The 21,460-nt window shown below is 37.2% G+C and overlaps 1 protein-coding gene across 1 annotated transcript in view; it reads right to left on the bottom strand.

The window, feature by feature from the left end:
* The window catches only part of LOC129246261 (uncharacterized), a 122,018-nt gene that overhangs the window by 87,885 nt on the left and 12,673 nt on the right, over positions 1 to 21,460 (bottom strand). Inside the window, exons 2-3 of the mRNA XM_054885350.1 lie at positions 6,320 to 6,559; positions 5,282 to 5,535 (exon numbers count right to left, since the gene is read on the bottom strand). Of these exons, the coding sequence (XP_054741325.1) occupies positions 5,282 to 5,535; positions 6,320 to 6,559 (494 nt within the window). The remainder of the gene's footprint in view (positions 1 to 5,281; positions 5,536 to 6,319; positions 6,560 to 21,460) is intronic.

Raw genomic sequence — 21,460 nt, 5'->3', positions numbered from 1 at the left:
TTTTTGTTATTTTCATCATCATTCAAATTTGCCAATTTCTTGCTTTACCTTAACATTTTTGCAACCATCACAGATTTACGCGACTCAATTAACCTTCAATCCGACATAACTATATAGCAAAGTGAGTGAATTATGCCGCAAAAATTAGTTGATTCTTTCATGTAACTTATATAAAGCTTACAAACACTTCGCATAATCCTTATAGTATTGCGGGCTCTGACTTACAATCTGTGAACCAAGAAAATTTTTCTAAAATTTGTTTCCCGCTCACCAATAGTTTCACTATCACTACTTTCTTACAATTCTAGTCTAAGTATTTCTGTAAGGTTCTTTTAATCGTATACTTAAATAAATAAATTTTCCTTAGCCTTAGAGGAAAAAGGTTGCTACTACATAAGGTCAGACTCACTCTCCGCTATTAATTCCATATTAACTGCATCTGTTACATTACTAAAATCAGAAATATTATCGCACAATACTATCCAAAAATTATTTTAATATGGGTGTCTGAACACAATATTTAACAATATTGTTAGGAATAACCTCGCCGACAAATCCGCCAAACTAGCTCATTAAAGCCCAATAACTAACACAGACTAACTTTAACGTATTCGATATCTCAAATTATATTAAACCACACTACTACAACAAAAAACGCCTGGAATGAAACCCAACCAATGCCTGGTACAAAAACCAGAGAACGTAAATTCATAAATTTAAATTCATAAATTTACGTTCTCTGAAACATTTACTACAGAGATACTCATATAACAGATTTCGTACGAAAAAAAAAATCACCATCTACTAGATATTATAAAATTCGAACGGCTTCGGTTAGTGCACATGAAAATTACGCACGAACATCTTATGAATAATACAAACCCAATATACATATCGCTAATTTGCGCCCACGCCCCGACGGAAGAGAAGGACGATGCGACCAAAGATTCCTTCTATGAGCGCCTGGAACGTTCCTATGAGCGCTGCCCCCGCCACGACATAAAAGTCGTGCTTGGCGACTTCAACGCCAGGGTGGGCAAGGAGGGAATTTTTGGTCCCACAGTCGGAAAATTCAGCCTGCACAACGAAACATCCGGTAACGGACAGAGGCTGATCGACTTCGCCGGGGCCCGAAACATGGTAGTCTGCAGCACCAGATTCCAGCATAAAAAGATACACCAAGCTACCTGGCTGTCTCCTGATCGAAAAACGCGAAACCAGATCGATCATGTTGTGATAGATGGAAGACACGCTTCTAGTGTATTAGATGTACGCACGATCCGAGGACCCAACATCGACTCGGATCATTACCTTGTTGCAGCCAAGCTGCGCACCCGCCTCTGTGCAGCAAAAAACGTACATCTACCTACGCAAAGAATGTTCGACATTGAAAAGCTGCAATCACAACAGACAGCCAGAAGATTCGCCACTCGACTCTCACTCCTGCTCTCCGAAAGCACTGCCCAACAAATCGGCATGCGCGAGCAATGGAGCCACATTTCTCGTTCCCTACGTACCGCCGCCGAAGAAGAAATCGGATTCCGGCGAGCCCGAAAAAACAATTGGTACGACGAGGAATGTCATGCTGCCGCAGAAAGAAAAGATGCCGCTTATAGAGCCACGCTGCGATCGGGCGCAACGCGAGCCATGTGGGATCGCTACAGAGAGCTGAAAAAGGAAGAGAGACGTATTATCCGAAAGAAGAAACGAGAGGCCGAAATACGTGAGTGCGAAGAGCTTGAGATGCTGGCCAACAGGAACAACGCCCGAAAATTCTACCAGAAAGTTCGGCGGCTTACAGAAGGTTTCAAGACCGGGGCGTTTTCCTGTAAGAACAAAGACGGCGATCTGGTAACTGACGTACAGAGCAATCTTAAATTATGGAGGGAACACTTCTCGAACCTGTTAAACGGTGACAGCTGCGCATGTCACAGAGAAAGTGAAGATCCCGATACCCCAATCGTTGACGACGGAATTGTCGTTCCGCTACCCGATCATGACGAGGTGAGAATAGCGATAACGCGGCTAAAGAACAACAAAGCCGCGGGCGCCGACGGACTGCCGGCTGAGCTATTCAAACATGGCGGCGAGGAGCTGGTAAGGTGCATGCATCAGCTCCTATGCATAATATGGTCGGATGAAAGCATGCCTGCCGATTGGAATTTAAGTGTGCTCTGCCCAATCCATAAGAAGGGTGATCCTGCAATTTGTGCCAATTACCGCGGGATAAGTCTTCTAAATATCGCCTATAAGGTTCTAGCGAGCGTATTGTGTCACCGTCAACCAACTGATTGGACCTTATCAGTGTGGCTTCAGACCTGGAAAGTCCACCATCGACCAAATATTCTCAATACGCCAAATCTTGGAAAAGACCCATGAAAGGAGAATCGACACACATCATCTTTTCGTCGACTTCAAAGCTGCATTCGACAGTACGGAAAGAAGTTACCTGTATGCCGCGATGTCTGAATTTGGTATCCCCGCAAAACTAATACGGCTATGTAAGATGACGTTGCTCAACACCAGCAGCGCCGTCAGAATTGGGAAGGACCTCTCCGAGCCGTTTGATACCAAACGAGGTTTCAGACAGGGTGACTCGCTGTCGTGTGACTTCTTTAACCTGATGTTGGAGAGCATCGTACGAGCCGCAGAACTTAATCGCTCAGGCACAATATTTTATAAGAGCGTAAAATTGTTGGCGTATGCCGATGATATTGACATCATTGGCCTTAACAACCGCGCTGTTAGTTCTGCCTTCTCCAAACTGGATAAAGAGCCAAAGCGAATGGGTCTGGTGGTGAACGAGGACAAAACGAAGTACCTCCTGTCTTCAAACAAACAGTCCGCGCACTCGCGTATCGGAACCCACGTCACTGTAGACAGTTATAATTTCGAGGTTGTAAAGGACTTCGTCTATTTAGGAACCAGCATTAACACCGATAACAATGTCAGCCTTGAAATCCAACGTAGAATCTCTCTTGCCAACAAGTGCTACTTTGGACTAAGTAGGCAATTGAGTAGTAAAGTCCTCTCTCGACGAACAAAACTAACACTCTACAAGGCTCTCATCATGCCCGTCCTAACGTATGGCGCAGAAGCTTGGACGATGACAACATCCGATGAAGCGACGCTTGGAGTGTTCGAGAGAAAGATTCTGCGTAAGATTTTTGGACCTTTGCACGTTGGCAACGGCGAATATCGCAGACGATGGAACGATGAGCTGTATGAGCTTTACGACGACATAGACATAGCGCAGCGAATAAAGATCCAGCGGCTACGTTGGCTGGGTCATGTCGTCCGAATGGATACAAACGCTCCGGCTTTGAAAGTATTCGATGCGATACCAGCTGGTGGTAGCAGAGGAAGAGGGCGGCCTCCTCTGCGTTGGAAAGATCAGGTGGAGAAGGACTTGGCTTCACTTGGTGTGTCCAACTGGCGCCGGTTAGCAAGAGAAAGAAACGACTGGCGTGCTTTGTTAAACTCGGCCAAAATCGCGTAAGCGGTTCTAGCGCCAATTAAGAAGAAGAAGAATATACAGGTACGTTACTTGCAACACAGATATCATAGCCACAGTTAGTCGTCTTCTTCTGACCACGGCATGCCACCTATACAGAACAAATATTTACTAACACAACCCTAATTTCACGCCTTCGGTCGCGTCTATTGAATATATATCCCTAATAACTAAATTCCTTAACAGAATCAACCTATATCATAGGATCTAAAATAAAATTTATCTACATTTAAGAAAGGAAATATGTACGAAATTGTCTGGCTTAATATTTAACTGCGATAGCGCCTAACACAATTTTACACAATTATAAGATTTATGTTGTAAGCTAATTTTATGTAAATAAATAAATATAACTTCACTAAAGATATTAATTTTCGGAGAAAACAATTCTAGTCAGCCATTTGTCCTTACAACTGCATCATCCGATTTTTAAAATTTAATGCTCTTTTTTTTGCCACCGAAAAACTACTGCACGTCGTGCAAATGTTTGTATTATATTATATTTACGACACTGTCACACTCTGAAATTGTGAAATTGGCATGACATGTCGTTCATTCACCTGTGTTGCGCACACCCACACACCAAATTGTCTTACATAACCCTGCAGCGATAACTTTGGATACAAAACTGGTGTCGATCTAGTGATTTCGGGATAATGACTACATAATGCGCTTGGTAAATGTATATGAGACGTATAGCTTGGAATGAACTTTGTTGTAGAATACTGAGTTATATTCTTTAATAATTATATCCAATTGGAGCATTTCGGGGCATGATTCTCAAGCGAACAGAGTTCATGGAGTTCTTCATTTTACAAGGCGATGCCCAAAAAGGGAAAAGAGACTTTAGAAGCAGCGATTGAGCAACAATGTGAATCACGGGCTGATCAGGACTACTTACTTGATAAAGGAGATGAACATTGCCAGGGCATAATTGACGAGCATCAAAGTTGCTCTCAGTTTATATGTAACTGACCTGGGGGTCAATTCTCGTTTTGTATTAACGTGAAGTGAAAAAAAGTTTTGGTTTTCGTTTATACAAACACTTTTCACTCTGTCTTTTCACAAACGATTACCCCTACTAACATTTCAAGTAGTGATATTTTGAACATAGCAAAAAGACAAGGATTGCAAGTAGTTGCAGATGCTTTAACTTAACATTCAAATATAAAATTCATTTTTAACAAAAATGTTTCTTCATATGCTGCATTTGTTCAAAACGGTTGTTTAAAGGTAATTCAATTCTACCAAAACATTTAAACTTAAAATAAAAATACTTCAAATAAATTATTATTATTAAATATTATCTTAGCGTGCATCAACTCAAGATGGGTTAGAGAATGCAAAGGGTCGCTCTCGCTTATCCAACAACACAATACCACACTTTGTTGGGCCCCTGGCTACTCTGGAGTAGAGGGAAATGAAAGTGCGGATGAGTGTGCAAGGAAAGGTTCTGAGCTTGACCTTCAGCGAGTAGTAGAGGACATAAACATCCCTCTAAAGGAGCTATACACTGCGATTGACTTGAGCGTAATCGCGGAAACCAATAGAAGCTGGAATCCGACTACTAACTGTGTTTTCCTTGCAGGTCAATTACTTCAAACACCCACTGCTTGGCAGTTACCTAGTTTTTCCTTTTTTTTAATTTCTATTCATTTGAACTCATCGCCTACTGTCTCGGGCACTCTCACACTCTCGTACTCTCTAATGATTCTTTGTTGTTTTTGTTTTCGAGAATTCCCCACACTATTACCACAATTTACTTACCGTGTGATGATGGTTGATTAGGTGATGGTGATGATGATATTTGGTCGAATGATATGTTTGTTGATAGTAGGAGCACAATTTGAAAAGATGCGACAGCGCTGGGAAGAGGAAGAGCAGGAATTTGAGCAATAACTTTTTGGCCGCGCCAATACCTATCACCAACGGCAACAGCCAGAACAATTTAATTTTGATGATTTTTATAATGAGAACGAGTGCCAGGAATGAAAGCAATAATTTGCTGCGCAAGAATTTCTCTGAAAATGAAGTATAATTAATTAGAATTACTTGGAAATTTAATCTGCGGGGTTTGGGGGGCAAAATATGTATAAGGACGATATTAAAACATAATAAGACATTTGAAAATACAATTAAATCGCATTTTATGTGAGAAGTAAGCTTCAAATGCTTTCCATGAAGTTAATTTCTAAATGAAGCCTATTACTATTTGTGAATTATATGCAAGTATTCATAGGTAAAATATATAACATTAAAAAAATTATATTTGCTCGTGCCATATTTTGATTACTATATTTTAAAGCTTCGTTTTTCCCCTAAATTTGTGCGTTGAAAAGTACGAAATTTCGATCTGAAGCTTGAGAGCAAAGGAGATTATTGAGTTGGCAGACTATTTGGTATCTGCAGTTTCTGTATCAGTATGAGTCAGTTTTTTACACTGAAATTTATAAAATTAAGTTAGATTTGGTTGTATTATTTTGTCGCATTGAAAGAGGGAGGAGGGAGTTAATGATATTTCTCCTACGAATTCGTATTAGTTTCGAAATTGAATTATATTGCAGAAACGCAGTGTTCCAGACCTTTGGGGCATAAATGCATTCTAAAAATGCAATCAGAAATCCATAAAATCATTATATCAAAATAAGACATTTTTGCTGCGCATTGAGTTCACACTTCGCAATTTTCGCACATAAAAATTATAAATTCAAATTTCTACTCACCACCTCTTTTTCACAAGGAGTCAAGGATTATTAATTTTCATGATTTTTTGTTTGTGTTTTTTGCTGTGGATAAGAAACTTACGTATTTTCTTCATAATAATTTTTCCAGCCAAACGCGCTTCCACTTCCTGTTTCGGTATCAACTCTAGTTTTGCAATAATGCCGTTGCCTTCGAATGAGCGCGGAGAAATACGAAAGGTAGCACCGTCGAACATCACTTCTGGCAATTTGACTTCCAAATCGTGTGTTATAGCGAATTTCACGCTTTTGCTGTAGAGTGCATTGGTTACTTCTTCGATAGGGGTCTCAGAAGTGTCGGTAGCTGCGGGAGAGAATTTTTGATCAATTTAAATTGATTGAAATAAATAAAGTAGAAAAAACGTTTCTATAAATTTGTTGTGAATCCTAATAAAAAGTAACAGTAATTCTAAAATTAGAGCCGTTCAGAAGCATAAAATCTATAAATTGCTGTGACTCGTCAGATAAAGGAAGGATAGTAAGTAACTGGTGATTAATTTTCGTTTCAAAAATGGTTTGAGTTGTGGGTTCGGTAAGATTACATGGGCTATTTTTTTAAATTAAATTTTTTTTTATTTAATTTTAATTTCATTAATTTATTTAATTTTATTCACTGGGTCACCATAGAAGACCATTGTGATGCCCAGAAGAAGATTTCTCTAGATCTGTCAAAAATGTTCTTGATCTCTTGCCGAATCCAATTAGCCTTTCCCATGAAACTTTAAGAAGAAGGACCCAGAAGAAATTGTCCTTTAAAAAATTGGGGCGTATTTTTTTAAGATCGCGGTGGAAGCGCTTAATTCTATTTTTTCTCATCTCTTGGCGGTTATAGACTCGATATTTCAGAGACAAAATAGTTTTCCTGTAAGAATCCGTATGATCGGTTTAAGGAGCTTCGTCTTTTTCGTTCATTGAGTAGATTTTCTTTTATAGTAAGTTTAGATATGCATCATATTCAAGTAATTAACAAATTATCTCGATTAAAGTGTGTGGTGTGCGTCGTTTTTTGGCACAAATGGTGGTCAGTTTTATACTGACTTCGAATGGCAGATAATGTTATTGTTTTTTTGACCAGGAGTCCTGCCATTGCCTGCCGAGGAGCGGCTCCTATTAGAAAAATATTTTATTATCATTTGAATAGTAGTCACATTTCAACCCATTCGGCCACCGCAGGCGAATTAAGTTAGCTTAATTTAGTGCGTTTGTACACCAAAGTCAATAACTCAATTAAAAGTTTAATTGCTTAAATTAAGGTGTACGAGTATAAATTGGCGCGTACGTTTCATTAGCTTGGCAAAAAAGGTCTGCTTTCGTTTCACCCAACCACATGGCCAGTAGTGCATAAATCAAATTAAAATTTCCTTGAATACAAAGTTGAATTTGATTTATCACCAGTGCGTTATTTTTGCTTTGACAAACTGTTATGAAATTCCAATGCTTTTCAAAGCATTTCGTCTAAAGTGTGCCAAGTATTAAAAAAAAATATTCCCACTTAAAATTCCGTGCGTAGGCAGCTATAAAAATAGCCACTGGAACATAGCTATATTTTTATTGCTTTCACATAGAACATTTTTGCTTGATGAGTAGCGAGAAGAAGGTGAGTTAGTGCGGTAAGTGTTAATTGCTTGGTAGGTTCCGCCCAAAAACAAAAAGCAATATTTTTGTTTTGGTAAAATTATTTTTTTTTTAATTACAAAAATTAAAAAATTTTTTTGGAAAATAATAGAAAAAAAAATTTTAAATTTGTTGGTAAAGATTTTTTCAATTGTTTTATATTTTTCTCTATTTTCAAGATTTTTCATTTTGTTTTTTAATTGAGACCAAATGAAAGCTAGAAATTTTTCTTTAAAATTATACTTTTTTGTTTTGGTAAATTTTTTTTTAAATTATGTAAATTAAACAATTTTTTATTGGCAAAAGAATGAAAAAAAAATTTTAAGAATTTCTTGGTAAAGATTTTTCAATTGTTTTATATTTTTCTCTATTTTCAAGATTTTTCACTATGCTTTTTGATTGAGACCAAATGAAAGCTAGAATTTTTTCTTTAAAATTATACTTTTTTGTTTTGGTAAATTTTTTTTTAAATTATGTAAATTAAACAATTTTTTATTGGCAATAGAATAAAAAAAAATTAAAAAATTTGTTGGTAAAGATATATTTTATTGTTTTAAATTTTTTTCCATTTTCGAGATTTTTCACTTTGTTTTTTAATTGTGACCAAATGAAAGCTAAAAATTTTTCTTCAAAATTATGTTTAAACTCTTATGCAGAAACAAATTTTCATAATTGAAATTTGATCTTGAACGCACGCTTCCACCACGGCGCCATGCAATCGATCAGCGTACGGATCAACATAAATTTAAAATGCACTCTAAGGTGAGGCGAATTCATAGAGGGTGAGCAATAACAACATTTATATAAGGTGCGTTTCATAATCATAAGACACCTTTGGAATACAATTTTTGAACTACCATAAGCTCGCTTTTACTTTCCGAAGTAGCTTTTATTTGGCGTCATTTTAACAGTTATAGACTTAAGGCCGGCGGGCCAATTAAAAGGTCAAAAAAATCGATTTTTTTTTTCCTGAAATCAATAGCTTAGATATTCAAGAACATGAGACACAAATTTTCAGAGTTAAATTCCAAGTATTTGCAGAGCTACAGAGCCGAGCGTAGTGCGGCGTCGAGCAACCGTGCGCTTACTTTGAAACTTTGAAGCGCGTTTTCTGGGCTTTTCATTTTCACGATTTTACCTAATTTATGTACACGATTGCAAAAAAACTAAACGAGCTATCCATTTCATTCAAAATGCGTTATCTTCAGTATTGTTTTCTCTTCTATGTGAACTAAAAAAAACATCCAAAAACTTTTTTTAAGCGACTCTTTTACCCAGTTGAAGAGTTTTTTTTTCCTTGAAAACCCACTTTTTTTTTCTACCTTCCCCAAAAATTCGAATTTTACGTGTTTCTCCCAATTTTCTTAGTTCACATCGAAGATAATTACATCAAAATTAATAACCTTTTTTTTTTTTGTTTTAAGATGAAAATTGCAAGTTGTATCTTGTACACAAGTTGGATACTTCAGTGGCAAGGCGCTCTGGGAATCTATTGATAACTCGGCTTACAATATATTGTTGGAGATTGTACAAATTATTTTTTTTAGTTCAAATATATATTAAACTATCCCCAAAACTTCATTTGGCTAATTGTTTTTTTTCTCATCCTACAACGCTTCGCGAAAACTACTGAATTTAGGACATCTAATTGGCCCGCCGGCCTTAAGGCTTCCATCAATTGTTTTTGGTGCGAAAGCTCACTCTATTTTGTAGAACCTTACCTTTTACCAAGAAGCTGCACTTTTGCTAGTCTTTTCGGCGTTTCATAATGACAAGACACTTGTCGAAAATAAGCTTCTGAAGAGATTGAAGGTGATGATTATTGTTTTGGATGACTTTAATTATAATTTTATTCAATTTAACCGAAAATGCTGAAATGCGAAATGGTTCAAAATATTATAAAAATACTATAAACAAGAGGAGCGTGGAAAAATGTTGACCAGGATTCAGGCTTGTCAATCAAATTAATTGCAATAAAAACAGGCAGAAGTCGTTATGCTATCCAGAATTTTTTACGGAGTCCTGAAAATTATAAGATTTTGGAAGAGTTGGAGTTGGAAGAAAATGATCACTATCAACTTGATAACAGCGAGCAGTCATAAGAAAATCTTCTAACTCGACTAAGTCTTGCGCCAACTCGTGCGCTGTTGTTCAAAATAAGGTTTCAACAACAACAATTTGGCACACATTACAGAAGTGCAATCATTTAAAATTATCGAAAATAAGAAAAGGACTCCCCACCTTTTGCTACGGCACAAGCGAGCGCGTCTTCAGTTTGCAGAAAAACACCTAGACACCATCTAGGACTCGGTAAGATATTTGGAATATATTTAATGTTGCCCAATTTCATATTATTTTTTAAAAAGGTTATATTTTTGGATGAACAAAATGGAACTTTGATGGACCCGATGGTTTTTTAAATTATTGGAGAGATTTGCGGAAGAGCCCCCTCTTATTTTCCAAGCGCAACTTCGGTGGAGGTTCTGTTATGGTTTGGGGTGAATTTACATCGAAATCAGCTCTTGATATACGGTTTACATCATCGCGAATGAATAGTGGGAGACTACAAAAACGTTTTGAGTAATAGTCACCTTTCTTTCATTCAGGATAGTCGGGAAGAGCACTTGGTTTTTCAGCAAGACAACGCCCGAATCCACGTAAGCAGGGAAACAAGGCAGTATTTGACCGATTGTTCCATAGAAAATATAGACTCGCCGGCGTCTTCTCCGGATCTAAATCCAATAGCAAACATTTGGGGTATATTAGTCAGAAGAGTTTACGCCAAAAATCGCCAATTTGGCAACACCAATGAGCTTAAAGCGACAATTAAGGCAGAATGGGCTATTCTAGAGGTAAATTTACTTACAAAGTTAGCAGAATCGATGAAAAAAGGTTATTTTGTAACGCCAAAGCAAATGGTGCTTGCATAGAATACTAAAATATTCGAGACGACAGAAAAAAATAAACTCGAAGAAAGTATACTTTTGTTAAACGATCACTTTTATTCAAAAGTGTTTTATGATTTTGAAACGCCTGGAAATACGTTTTTGCTAAAAATTTTCTTTATGTATTAAAAAAAGTTCTAAATTCTGTAATGAAACAGATATTTTTTGTTACTTTAATCGATGTGTAAAATTTTTATTTTTCTCTGAAATCTATAAATTAAAATGCTTTAAAAAGCCGATAGCCCTGATAGCTAGAGTTTTTATATTAGATTAATCTATAATTTTTAAATTAAATTAAAGATCCAGCGGCTACGTTGGCTGGGTCATGTCGTCCGAATGGATACAAACGCTCCGGCTTTGAAAGTATTCGGTGCGGTACCAGCTGGTGGTAGCAGAGGAAGAGGAAGGCCTCCTCTGCGTTGGAAACATCAGGTGGAGAAGGACTTGGCTTCACTTGGTGTGTCCAACTGGCGCCGGGTAGCACGAGAAAGAAACGACTGGCGCGCTTTGTTAAACTCGGCCAAAATCGCATAAGCGGTTATCGCGCCAATTAAGAAGAAGAAGAATCAATAATTTTAATTATATTTTAATAAATAATAATAAAATACTTTGAAAAATTAGAGGTGCCTTATGATTATGAAACGCACCTTATTTACAATTTTGTTTTTGGGTGTTTGATTTTCAAACTCTCATTGAGAATGTAAACAAACAAATAAGACAACAACTAAAAGGAATTATAGTAAGTTCACCTCGGAATTCGAGATACCCAGCTGTAAGTCTGTAAATACTTGTATATTGACACTCTAAAAGTTGTCTCAAAACCTACATATGGTAGAGTGAACGCAACTTTTAAATTTCAAGGTCAAAGGTCACAAAAATCGGTTTTTTGCGCTTATTTTGTAAATATCTCATTTCTGATGGGTGTTTTCCTATTTGTATTTATTATCAAATTCTCTAAAAATTTTGTTAAAAAAAAAATGTTTATACGGTGAACCGTTTTCGAGATAGAGCGCGTAAAGCGCGCGGTCACCGGATCACTTCAGGTCAACCGGTGCCTCCGGTCGAAAACGCGCTGTATATGAACTATCGATTATTCCATACATTTATTTTTATTAAAATTGAAAAAAATGGAATAAAGGGTACAAAAACTACAATGTAAAATTTTAATAATCTTCTTCCTCTTCATCGTCGTCTTCCGGCTGCTGGTAAATTTCAAACTGGTCTTCATTATCGTCTTCCACGACATTTGACTCAAGTTCTTCCATGATTTCGAGATCAAAGGCTCCATCTTCGTTAATGTCGCTCTGTTATGGTAGAGCATTGAGACAAGCTTGCCCATTACATTGGCCACAAGCTAAAGAGCATTGCAAGCCCGCTTTCCTGCATCCGCATCGCGAACCACAACCACTCTTGCAGTTGTAGAAAATTAAATTTAGCAAACCCAAGTCAAAAACCAAGTTTGAACTAGATAATATACACGTTCGAAATGGTGATGAGCAGCTGCACTTGTTGGTGGAATATTTGAAAGTGGGACAGGTTTATTAAGTTTTGTAGACTTGACGTAATGCATATAACAAAGATGATCGAGACTTTTCACAGATTTCGGAGCATTATAGACTGTCAATACAGTTTGAGTTCCACTTTCTAATAATCTCTGGGCATACCGCGCACTACTTCAATAAGTGATTCACCTCCAGAATCTGACTTATTACATAGAAAACACAAATCAGCCATAGTTCTTGAAATTGTACGTTCGTAGTTACTAAGATACGATTCAAACTGAAGTAAAGAGAAAACGGTTGTAACTATACAATACATTGAACATCTGCCCCTACTGGCTATAAATATAAAGGTTCGAAGTGTATAATAGGGGCCCATATAATTCCCAGGTATAATTTTTGACGTGGTGGAAGGATTTTAAAATTTACTGATTTTAAAGAAGATGCACTTAATTATTTTCTCTTTAAAATATTATTAGTGTAAATGGGAATATAATTATATTATGATTTAAGTTTTTCCCTTAATTATTTTTTAATTTTATGAAACGGTTATCAGTATTATTGAATACATATAGATTTAATGCATTAAGAAAATGATAAAATATAATATGATAGTTAATAAAAATTGTCAAATATTTATAATCATTGATTTATTGACAGTTCATCAACTATATACGGCGCGTTTTCGACCGGAGGCACCGGTTGACCTGAAGTGATCCGGTGACCGCGCGCTTTCCGCGCTCTATCTCGAAAACGGTTCACCGTATAAACATTTTTTTTCAACAAAATTTGTAGAGAATTTTGTATTCTACAATATTGATAATAAACACAAATAGCAAAAAAACCCATTAGAAATGAGATATTTACAAAATAAGCGCAAAAAACCGATTTTTGTGACCTTTGACCTTGAGATTTAATAGTTGCGTTCACCCTACCATATAGTATGTAGGTTTTGAGACAACTTTAGGGTGTCAATATACAAGTATTTACAGAGTTACAGCTGGGTATCTCTAATTCCGAGTTTGTTACCTAATTTAAGCTTAAATAACTGGACTAGAAAGGAAGGCCACTAGGAAGTCGCAAGAAAAAGAAAAAAAAAAAAACAAATCAGCTGCTTTAGTGAAGTCACTATGTATGGATTCGCCTGGAAATTAGGTTTTTTTCTAACAACTGTTAGTCTATTCGGAGTAGGCATAAAATTATTGGACACTTCATTTGCGGAAAAACATTAAGACGCACGAGGAAAACTGTTGGAGAAGCTCGGGCAAATACCTAACAAAGGATGTATGTTTACTTATATACGCATGCGAATATAAATGTAAATGTGTAATGAAAGTTTTTTTATGTATCCTTATTTTTCTATTCTGCCTATTCAATTAACTTCGGCGGTGTTGGTTTGCACGCATTTCATTGTACCATGAAATTGCCTTTTTTCGCTCTTGTTCTCCACCCATCGGGCAACACTTTCTTTCAAATATTTGATCTCTAAGCGGAAAGCATTAAAGTACTTTTACTTGGTGGTAAACCTTTCTTCTTAATGTTTCCTACTTCGAGCGTATCTCGTTATTGTATTTATTTCTTGGCTGCAGCAATTAAGTTAACCAGCTAAGCACCACTCGTACAGCAGAGCGGCAATTAGTTTGTTTGCAATTTGACCAGTATGGGCGGCTCAACATGAAAGTTCGATTTACTTTCGGTGCGAAAGCAACAACAGTAATCAAGTTCACTCACTTGAGGGCAAACATTTGAAACTGTTGCTGTTGTTGTTGCCTACAACAGAGGTGCACTTGAAAAATTAATTTGGCGTGGCAATAAAACAAGAGCGAGCGAGCGTAGATAGTTACCAAACACACACACATGCACTTATGTGTGTAAGTGTTAGTTCTAATTGGCGATTGTAGATGACGCGTGCGGCGAAAAGTAAAAGCTAAAGTTCGCAGTCAATTCACAACTGGTGACTGACATCTGAATGCTGCTAAATTCAGAAATCAAGTGCCACCTATTTGCATTTGCATATGTATTTATGAGTAAGCCAGAAAAGTAAAAGTTAACTAGTGTATGTTTGTATGTTTATGGACATCTGTATTAAAGTTTGCTTGAATGGAATGTAAAGAGAAAATTTGTGACTTTTAATTGAATGTTTGCAAAAGATGTAACGGATTACTGTTATCAAAAAACAGAAAAAAAAATTGAAATTAAAAAAAAAAGCAATTTTATATGCGAGTTTGTATGTGAGTTTTTCACAAATTAAAAACGCATGTCAGTAAATGACACATCTTTGCTGGGAGTGAATAAACTGAGTGCTAAGGTGTAATTATTCGTGGCATAACAATTCATTACTGAATTTCTACTTGTAAAAAAGAAAATTTTTCAAAGTACATGCAAACAAGTAAAGGGTCTATCAAAAGTGACGCCTAGATCTTCTTCTTCTTCTCCTTGATTGGCGCGATAACCGCTCGCGCGATTTTGGCTGAGTATAACAAAGCGCGTGAATCTTTTCTTTCTCGTACTAACCGCCGTCAGTGGGACACATCAAGTGAAACCAAGTTCTTCCCCACCTGATCTTTCCAACGCAGAGGACGCCTCCCTCTTCCTCTGCTACCACCAGTTGGTACGGCATGGAATACTTTCAGAGCCGGAGCGTTTATATCTATTCGGGCTATATGACCCAACCAACGAAGCCACATAGACTCAGTAGAGTGCTCTTCTCCATGGAAATATTTAATAAAATGCAAATGATTTTTTCGCACAACTGAAGAGAAGCCACACCTGAAGACGCCTAGATGTTAGTGGTGAATAATTCCGAGACGGTACCTTTTTTTATGTCACGCGATGGAATAATGCGCTAAAATTATTGAAACTATTCTGAAAATAGTTGCTCTTTAAAGCAAAATATCGGAAAATTCATAATTTTTTTGGTGGGAATAATCGTATGAAAGCTGGAAGTTTTGTTGAGAATATTGCTGCAGTAGCGTACAGTGTTGCTGAACAACCTTCAACTTCGATGTCTCGACGTTTTCAACAATTACTATCAATAGACATCGCTATGGGCAATTTATTGAAGATTTTTTGTCGCTTGAGCTTAAAGAAATAGACAGAGATGATTTTTATTTTTACCCACAGGAAGCATCTAATGTTTTTTACGTGAGTACCTGCTGGCGACAGCTAAAACCCACGGTACCCAAAGGCACACGGATCAAAACAATGCGTTGATCAGCGCCCCAAAAATGCAAAAAGCTTTTAAGGTACCAATTGGCAGTGTGGCATGGACACACTAACCGCCTTGGTAGGGCTGGAGGCCTACCCAAACCTCTCCCGTTCTGAAGGTCCCGGCACCTGGTTATAATGCAACTCTACATCGAGCCAAAGGCTCTACCCGCGCTTTCGGTCTCAACCACACCCACCACGAAAACCTCCTCGAAGGGCCGTTCCAAAGAACAGGTCAGAGCGAACTCTGAGGGCTCCTGTTCCCCGTGGTACCGAGTTATGGTCTCCGGTAAGACGTCGTGCCCGAAGACACTGCCAGTTGTGCACCCATACTACTCAGGCACTGGCAAACCTAGATTTTAGTCGCCTTTTACGACAGGTATACCTTACCTCGGGCAAATTCTAACCCCCGCACCGCTGGGGGGAAACCGACAGGAAGGAGTCATAAGTCACGCAATATGAAAAAACATTGCCTTATTGCAATCTAAGTTTCGCGGTCGACTAAATTCTCGTAATGGTGACATACGCTGACCAGTTCCAGATCTATCATGCCATCTAACTCCACTAGACTGCATTTTATTGTTTTTTTTAGCAAAGTCTATGTGAATAAGCTCACGACGATTCCAGAGCTGAAACACAATATTCGGGTTGGGACCGCTGAACTCAATGCGATGACGTGTGAGCGAGTCCTTGAAAATTTTAATTCTTGTACGACAGCCCATGGACGCGATGATAGTGGACATTCAAATGATGCCATTTTTCGTAGCACTTCGCAGCATCGACCTTCTTCAAGTGTTTTTTGGCCGAATATTCGTAGTTTCGTCCGAATGCCGCCGTTGCTTTGTTTAGCCTGCAGTTGACATTTTTTTTCTTGCTAATTTTACATATAACAACGCAGGTTTCTTCATAAGTCTTCGCACAGTTGGTATTAGAGATGAGCACTTGCAGAGTGCCAAATGTAAAAGTAAAGGAGCCGTAAATAAAATTTAGCATCTGATTGAAAGAATAGTTGATCACATGACGTGAACGGCCCGGAGAAATCAAGGGACGACAGAGCGTTTCTCATAAATTCTTTTTGAAGGTCTCCAAATGAGAGCGATTCTAATTTCGAAGCTGTAAAGAAGGTTTTATGTAGCTTATCATTTTATGACAATCCTACGCTTCTTTTGCTGTTAAATTCTGGTCACTTGAAACAACTTACTGGCTTATAGAAATACGTTACATTTTTTACTCGTCCAATTTTACACTGTTGTGAGTTTTACACTAAAGTGAAAAAAGTTGATCGATTACCGTAAATTAACCAACAGACAACAACTATTCGTCAAAGAATTTTGCCGAGAGTAAATGCGAAAAAAGAAAATCAGTAATGGATTTTAAGCGATTTTAATGCAATTGCATTATATTTGGCTGGAAAATCACATCCAGCGATTGTTCGTGAACTCGAACACCATAAAATAAATAAAGATTTTGTTTATCGCACCATTACTCGTTACATTGATACTGGTAGCATCGCGAAACGTCATGGAGGTGGTCATCAGAAGACTTCAAAGTGACGTGAAATGATTCAAATTGTGACTTAAAGAAGTGACTTGAGTGAAATCCCCGATGAAGTGCCAATCAAATGGTGAATGAACTGAAAATACCGTGCCATCCGCCGCATACTGAAAAATGATCTCAAAGTCAAGCCTCACAAGATCCAAAAGGCGGATGATCTCACACCAAAACAGCAACAAGGAAGACCTGAAAGAAAGAAGGAGTTGCTTCGCTTGACCGAAAGCGATTATTTTGCGAAGGAGGTTTCTTTGAAACCGTGGGCTGGCAAACATTTCGGTGGTAGATCGTGGACGTTTCAATATGGCTTAGCACCGTTTCACAAAGCTTGAGTGAACTAAGAATGGCTAAAAACGACGTTCCGAACTTCATAACGTCCACACAATGGCTCTCAAATTCACCAGACACGAATCCGATGGATTATTCTCTTTTGGGATTTTGGAGTGCAAGGTCCGAGCGGAAAATTCACCAATATCGAGGCGATGAAAAAAGCCATTGACCGCGAGTGGGCCACAATACCTGCTAGTCACATTCGGGCAGCTTGCGATTCGTTCCTGGACCGTCTCAAGGCCATAGTCAAGGTAAAAGGTAGTCATATCAAGCAAAAGTAAATTGATTCTTAATTTTGTATTATTTCACACATTTTTTAATTTGAATTTAATATAGGGTTGGCCATATAGCGTTTGTTTTTTGAACCACCTATTTTTTTTGAGAATGGTAACACAAATGACATGTCAAATGTGTTCATAATTTACTTAAAGGTTTGACATTTACGAAATGGGACGCTATACGCTTGAATAAAATTGGGAAATATTGAAAACCGATTTCCAAAGTGGTGAGCCTTCTCAAACTGTGAGAAATTTGAAAAAAAAATTTCATCTTTTTTGATGAAGCTCATTTTCACTTCGGTGGCTACGTCAATAAGCAAAATTGTCGGATTTGGGGCTCAGAAAATCCACACGTTACTGTAGAGAAGCAAATGCATCCACAACGAGTCACTGTTTGGTGCGCTTTTTGATCTGGCGGCATCATCGGGCCATTTTTTTTCGAAAATGAGCGAGGAGCCGCGGTTACAGTAAATGGCGAGCGTTACCGTGACATGCTCAACGAGTTGTATCCAAAAATTGAAGAGGATGACATGGACGACATTTGGTTTCAACAGGATGGTGCAACTTGTCACACTGCCAAAGTTACATTCGAACTTTTGGCTACCGTTTTTGAAAACCGAATAATCAGCCGAAACTCCGATATCAATTGGCCGCCTCGGAGGTGTGATTTAAGCCCGTTGGACTATTTTTTGTGGGGAGCCGTTAAGGACAAATGCTATGCGAACCATCCATAGACGATTGATGCTTTAAAACACGACCGAATGGGCTACTGTAAAGCCAGTCGCGGCAGTCATTTGAACGATATTATTTTTCATTCATAAATGACAATGTTCAATCTTCGAAATAAAAAAAAAGTTTGAAAAAATATTGATTAGTTTTTTTTATAGCCGATTCAAAAAGCAAATTTTACATGGCCCACCTTGTAAAACTAATTTTCCGAACCAAATTTAAGACCTTTTTAAGTGGTTACACTTTGAGTGCCGAACCTTCTAGATTGCTGAACCAGTAATCCGCAGTATCCGTTAAGTTGGGAAGAACTTAAAACAAAAGCTGCTTGGCCGCAATCTGAAAAATGCTGTACACTGACACAGGAGGTGACCCAGGGTAATCTTTTGTGTCAAGCTACGCGCGCTTCACGTCGCATCTGCTACATTTGCGTTGCGTGAACTGGTGCAAGCCGGGTAACCTTAGTTAATTGCATGACCAATTATTTGCATTATATGAACAAAGCTTGATTTTGCCATTCGTGCAGAATTCTAATGAATTCCTTTGACGCCCTTGCTGTAACCAAGTCCGTTGGTGCTGATACGTTGAAGATACACAAATTTAATGAGTTGAACTTTAGTGAGCTCCGATAGAAGGATTCTGATTAAAATTTATTTATTTATGTTGGGGAGAAATTATCTGGTATGCTCAGCAAAGCTAAATCAAGTACTATTAAGTTCAACTCAGCGATAACTCGGGATTATTCCAATTATGTATTTTACTTATTTATTTATTAATTTATTAAGTCATTGAATCTAATAGATTTGTAGGCATATTTTAAGGTTAATAAGTATTAAACAAAGTACAACTGTTCTTAACAAATACTGAAAAGTTTCAATAGGCGATCTTTTGGAAATTAAAAATCTAAGTCAACAAATTTAAAAATTGTATTAAACTTCATTAAGCCTCTAGTAATAAGAGTATTTCGAGCATAAAGAGATTTTCAGAACTATGAAGAGCTCTGGCCGGAATATAAGAGAAAGTATAATTTCTTAAAAATACTCGTATTGTGTGACAATGTAAAGTGAATCCGACAAATACTTTTCGGGTTAGTCAACAATTAACAAAGGGCGCTCGGGCACTCCGGAGCTCGAAGGCAAAACCATAAAAATCCAGTTTTCTCAAAACTGTAGTTTTTGAACTGGTGATCACTGTAACTTAAAAGCCGCTTGGTAGATTTCAATAAAATTTATACCACTTTTGAAAAATTCGTGCCTGATCGAAGGATTTTTTTTTTCGAAATTTCGATTTTTTTTTTAACAATTAATTGTCGGTTTTTTTTTCTCGAAAATCTGAAAAATATTTTTTGAAAAAAGCTTCGGTGAGGCACAAGATTATCTATCAATAAAACTAATTTCTCTTGTCCGATGGAGTTTAGATGAATCTCCAAGGACTTGTGATAATCCCCGTAGGGGACTTCTGGAGAAACGGGCTACACACAAACAGCGATAGCTTTTACAATTATTAATGTTGTTTTGAAATTTTGCTAAAGTCAAGTCGAAACTTGATGTTTTAATGCTATGTTTTTATTTTTGTATATTAAAATAAAGCAACTGACTAGCAAAAAAAAATCATTGAAAATCATAAATTTTTTGGGCCTCTGACTAGCCCCTTATTCCAAATGCGAAGCTTGCTGAACGTAGTTTTGATGCGAATTTTTAGTTTTTAACATTAAACCTACCGACATGTTATAAATATATATCTACTTCTACAGATGGCGGTGAAATAACCGCCTTTGAAATAAACCTTGTAGTCTTTTCCAGTTGTTTGTAACACAGTCCGACAAAATTTAACCAACATTCAGACTCAGAAATCAGACTATATATTTCTGAAGGTTTATGATGCGCTGAATCCAAATCTGGCCTCATTTTTTTTCGCTGAGATATCGCATTTTGATTACTAGGGTTAGGGCTGTCTGTGACTCGGTACCCGTGGGTTAGATAGTGTAGGGGTTTGGTGAGGTAGCACACTTATGGTGTGAGACAAAATTTTAAGAAAAATAATACTCAATTCAAGAAAATTAATCATCGACTATATCATGTCTATGTTATCTCAATCGATTTTCAGGTGTAGGAAAATTTAGAAACATGAAAATTTCAAAATGCGATATCTCAGCGAAAAAAATGATATTTGAGCAAACTCAACGCCATTTGAAAAAAGATTTAAAGATGCCATCCTTTAATTTTGGTGAAAGAAAATATCTGCAAGGCTACATAACCTCAAATATGGGCAAAAACGGTGTTTTTTGCACTTTTAGGTTAGGATATCTCGAAAACCAGAGCTGATAGAGCAATTCTGAGGCCAGATTTGGATTCAGCGCATCATAAACCTTTGAAAATATATAGTCCGGTTTCTGGGTCTGAGATGCTGTCGGCCTGTGTAATTAATACAGAATTTAGCATAAAAAATAAACACAAAATAATTATCATAGAATAATTAAAAAACATTTATTTTTCGGGCTTTAGGAGTACATTTTTGGAAATAAGGCTCGAAACTGAAAAATTTTAAGTAACTTCAGTAATTTACATACATTCTAAAATAAAATGTATTCGTTGTCGCACTTTTTACAGATGGCGGTTCTCTCCCTAAACATTCTCCAAAAACATATTTTTTCCCTGTAGCACAAATGTTTATGGTTTTTTTTTTTTTTTGTTTTTTGCAATCTCCAATTTGAACACGTTTTCCGTCTTTCAGAATTGTAGCGGAATCTGCTAAAGTTTTCGCCACACTTTCCATTTTTTCTTGTTCATGTATAACGCCGTATTCGGAGGCAAATAAAAATTCTTGTCGTGATATCCTTTCTCCAGTTGTTTGCTTATATAAAATCCAAGCATTTATAGAAGCTAAATCCAGAATGTTCAAAAATACCTGCCCATCTATTAGATTTAGATTTTGTGCTGTGCATCTTGGTTCGGGTTTATTGGGCATATTTTGCGTAAATCGGCATCTTGATTTTGTCGCAAATAGCTGTTCATCAACAGTGATGTTTGCACCTGGTTTGTATCAGTTTTGACTA

This window comes from Anastrepha obliqua, chromosome 1 (assembly GCF_027943255.1).
Source record: "Anastrepha obliqua isolate idAnaObli1 chromosome 1, idAnaObli1_1.0, whole genome shotgun sequence".
NCBI classification, from domain to species: domain Eukaryota; kingdom Metazoa; phylum Arthropoda; class Insecta; order Diptera; family Tephritidae; genus Anastrepha; species Anastrepha obliqua.
Note: the sequence above shows the minus strand (reverse complement) of the source record. Positions and strands in the feature narration are given on the sequence as shown.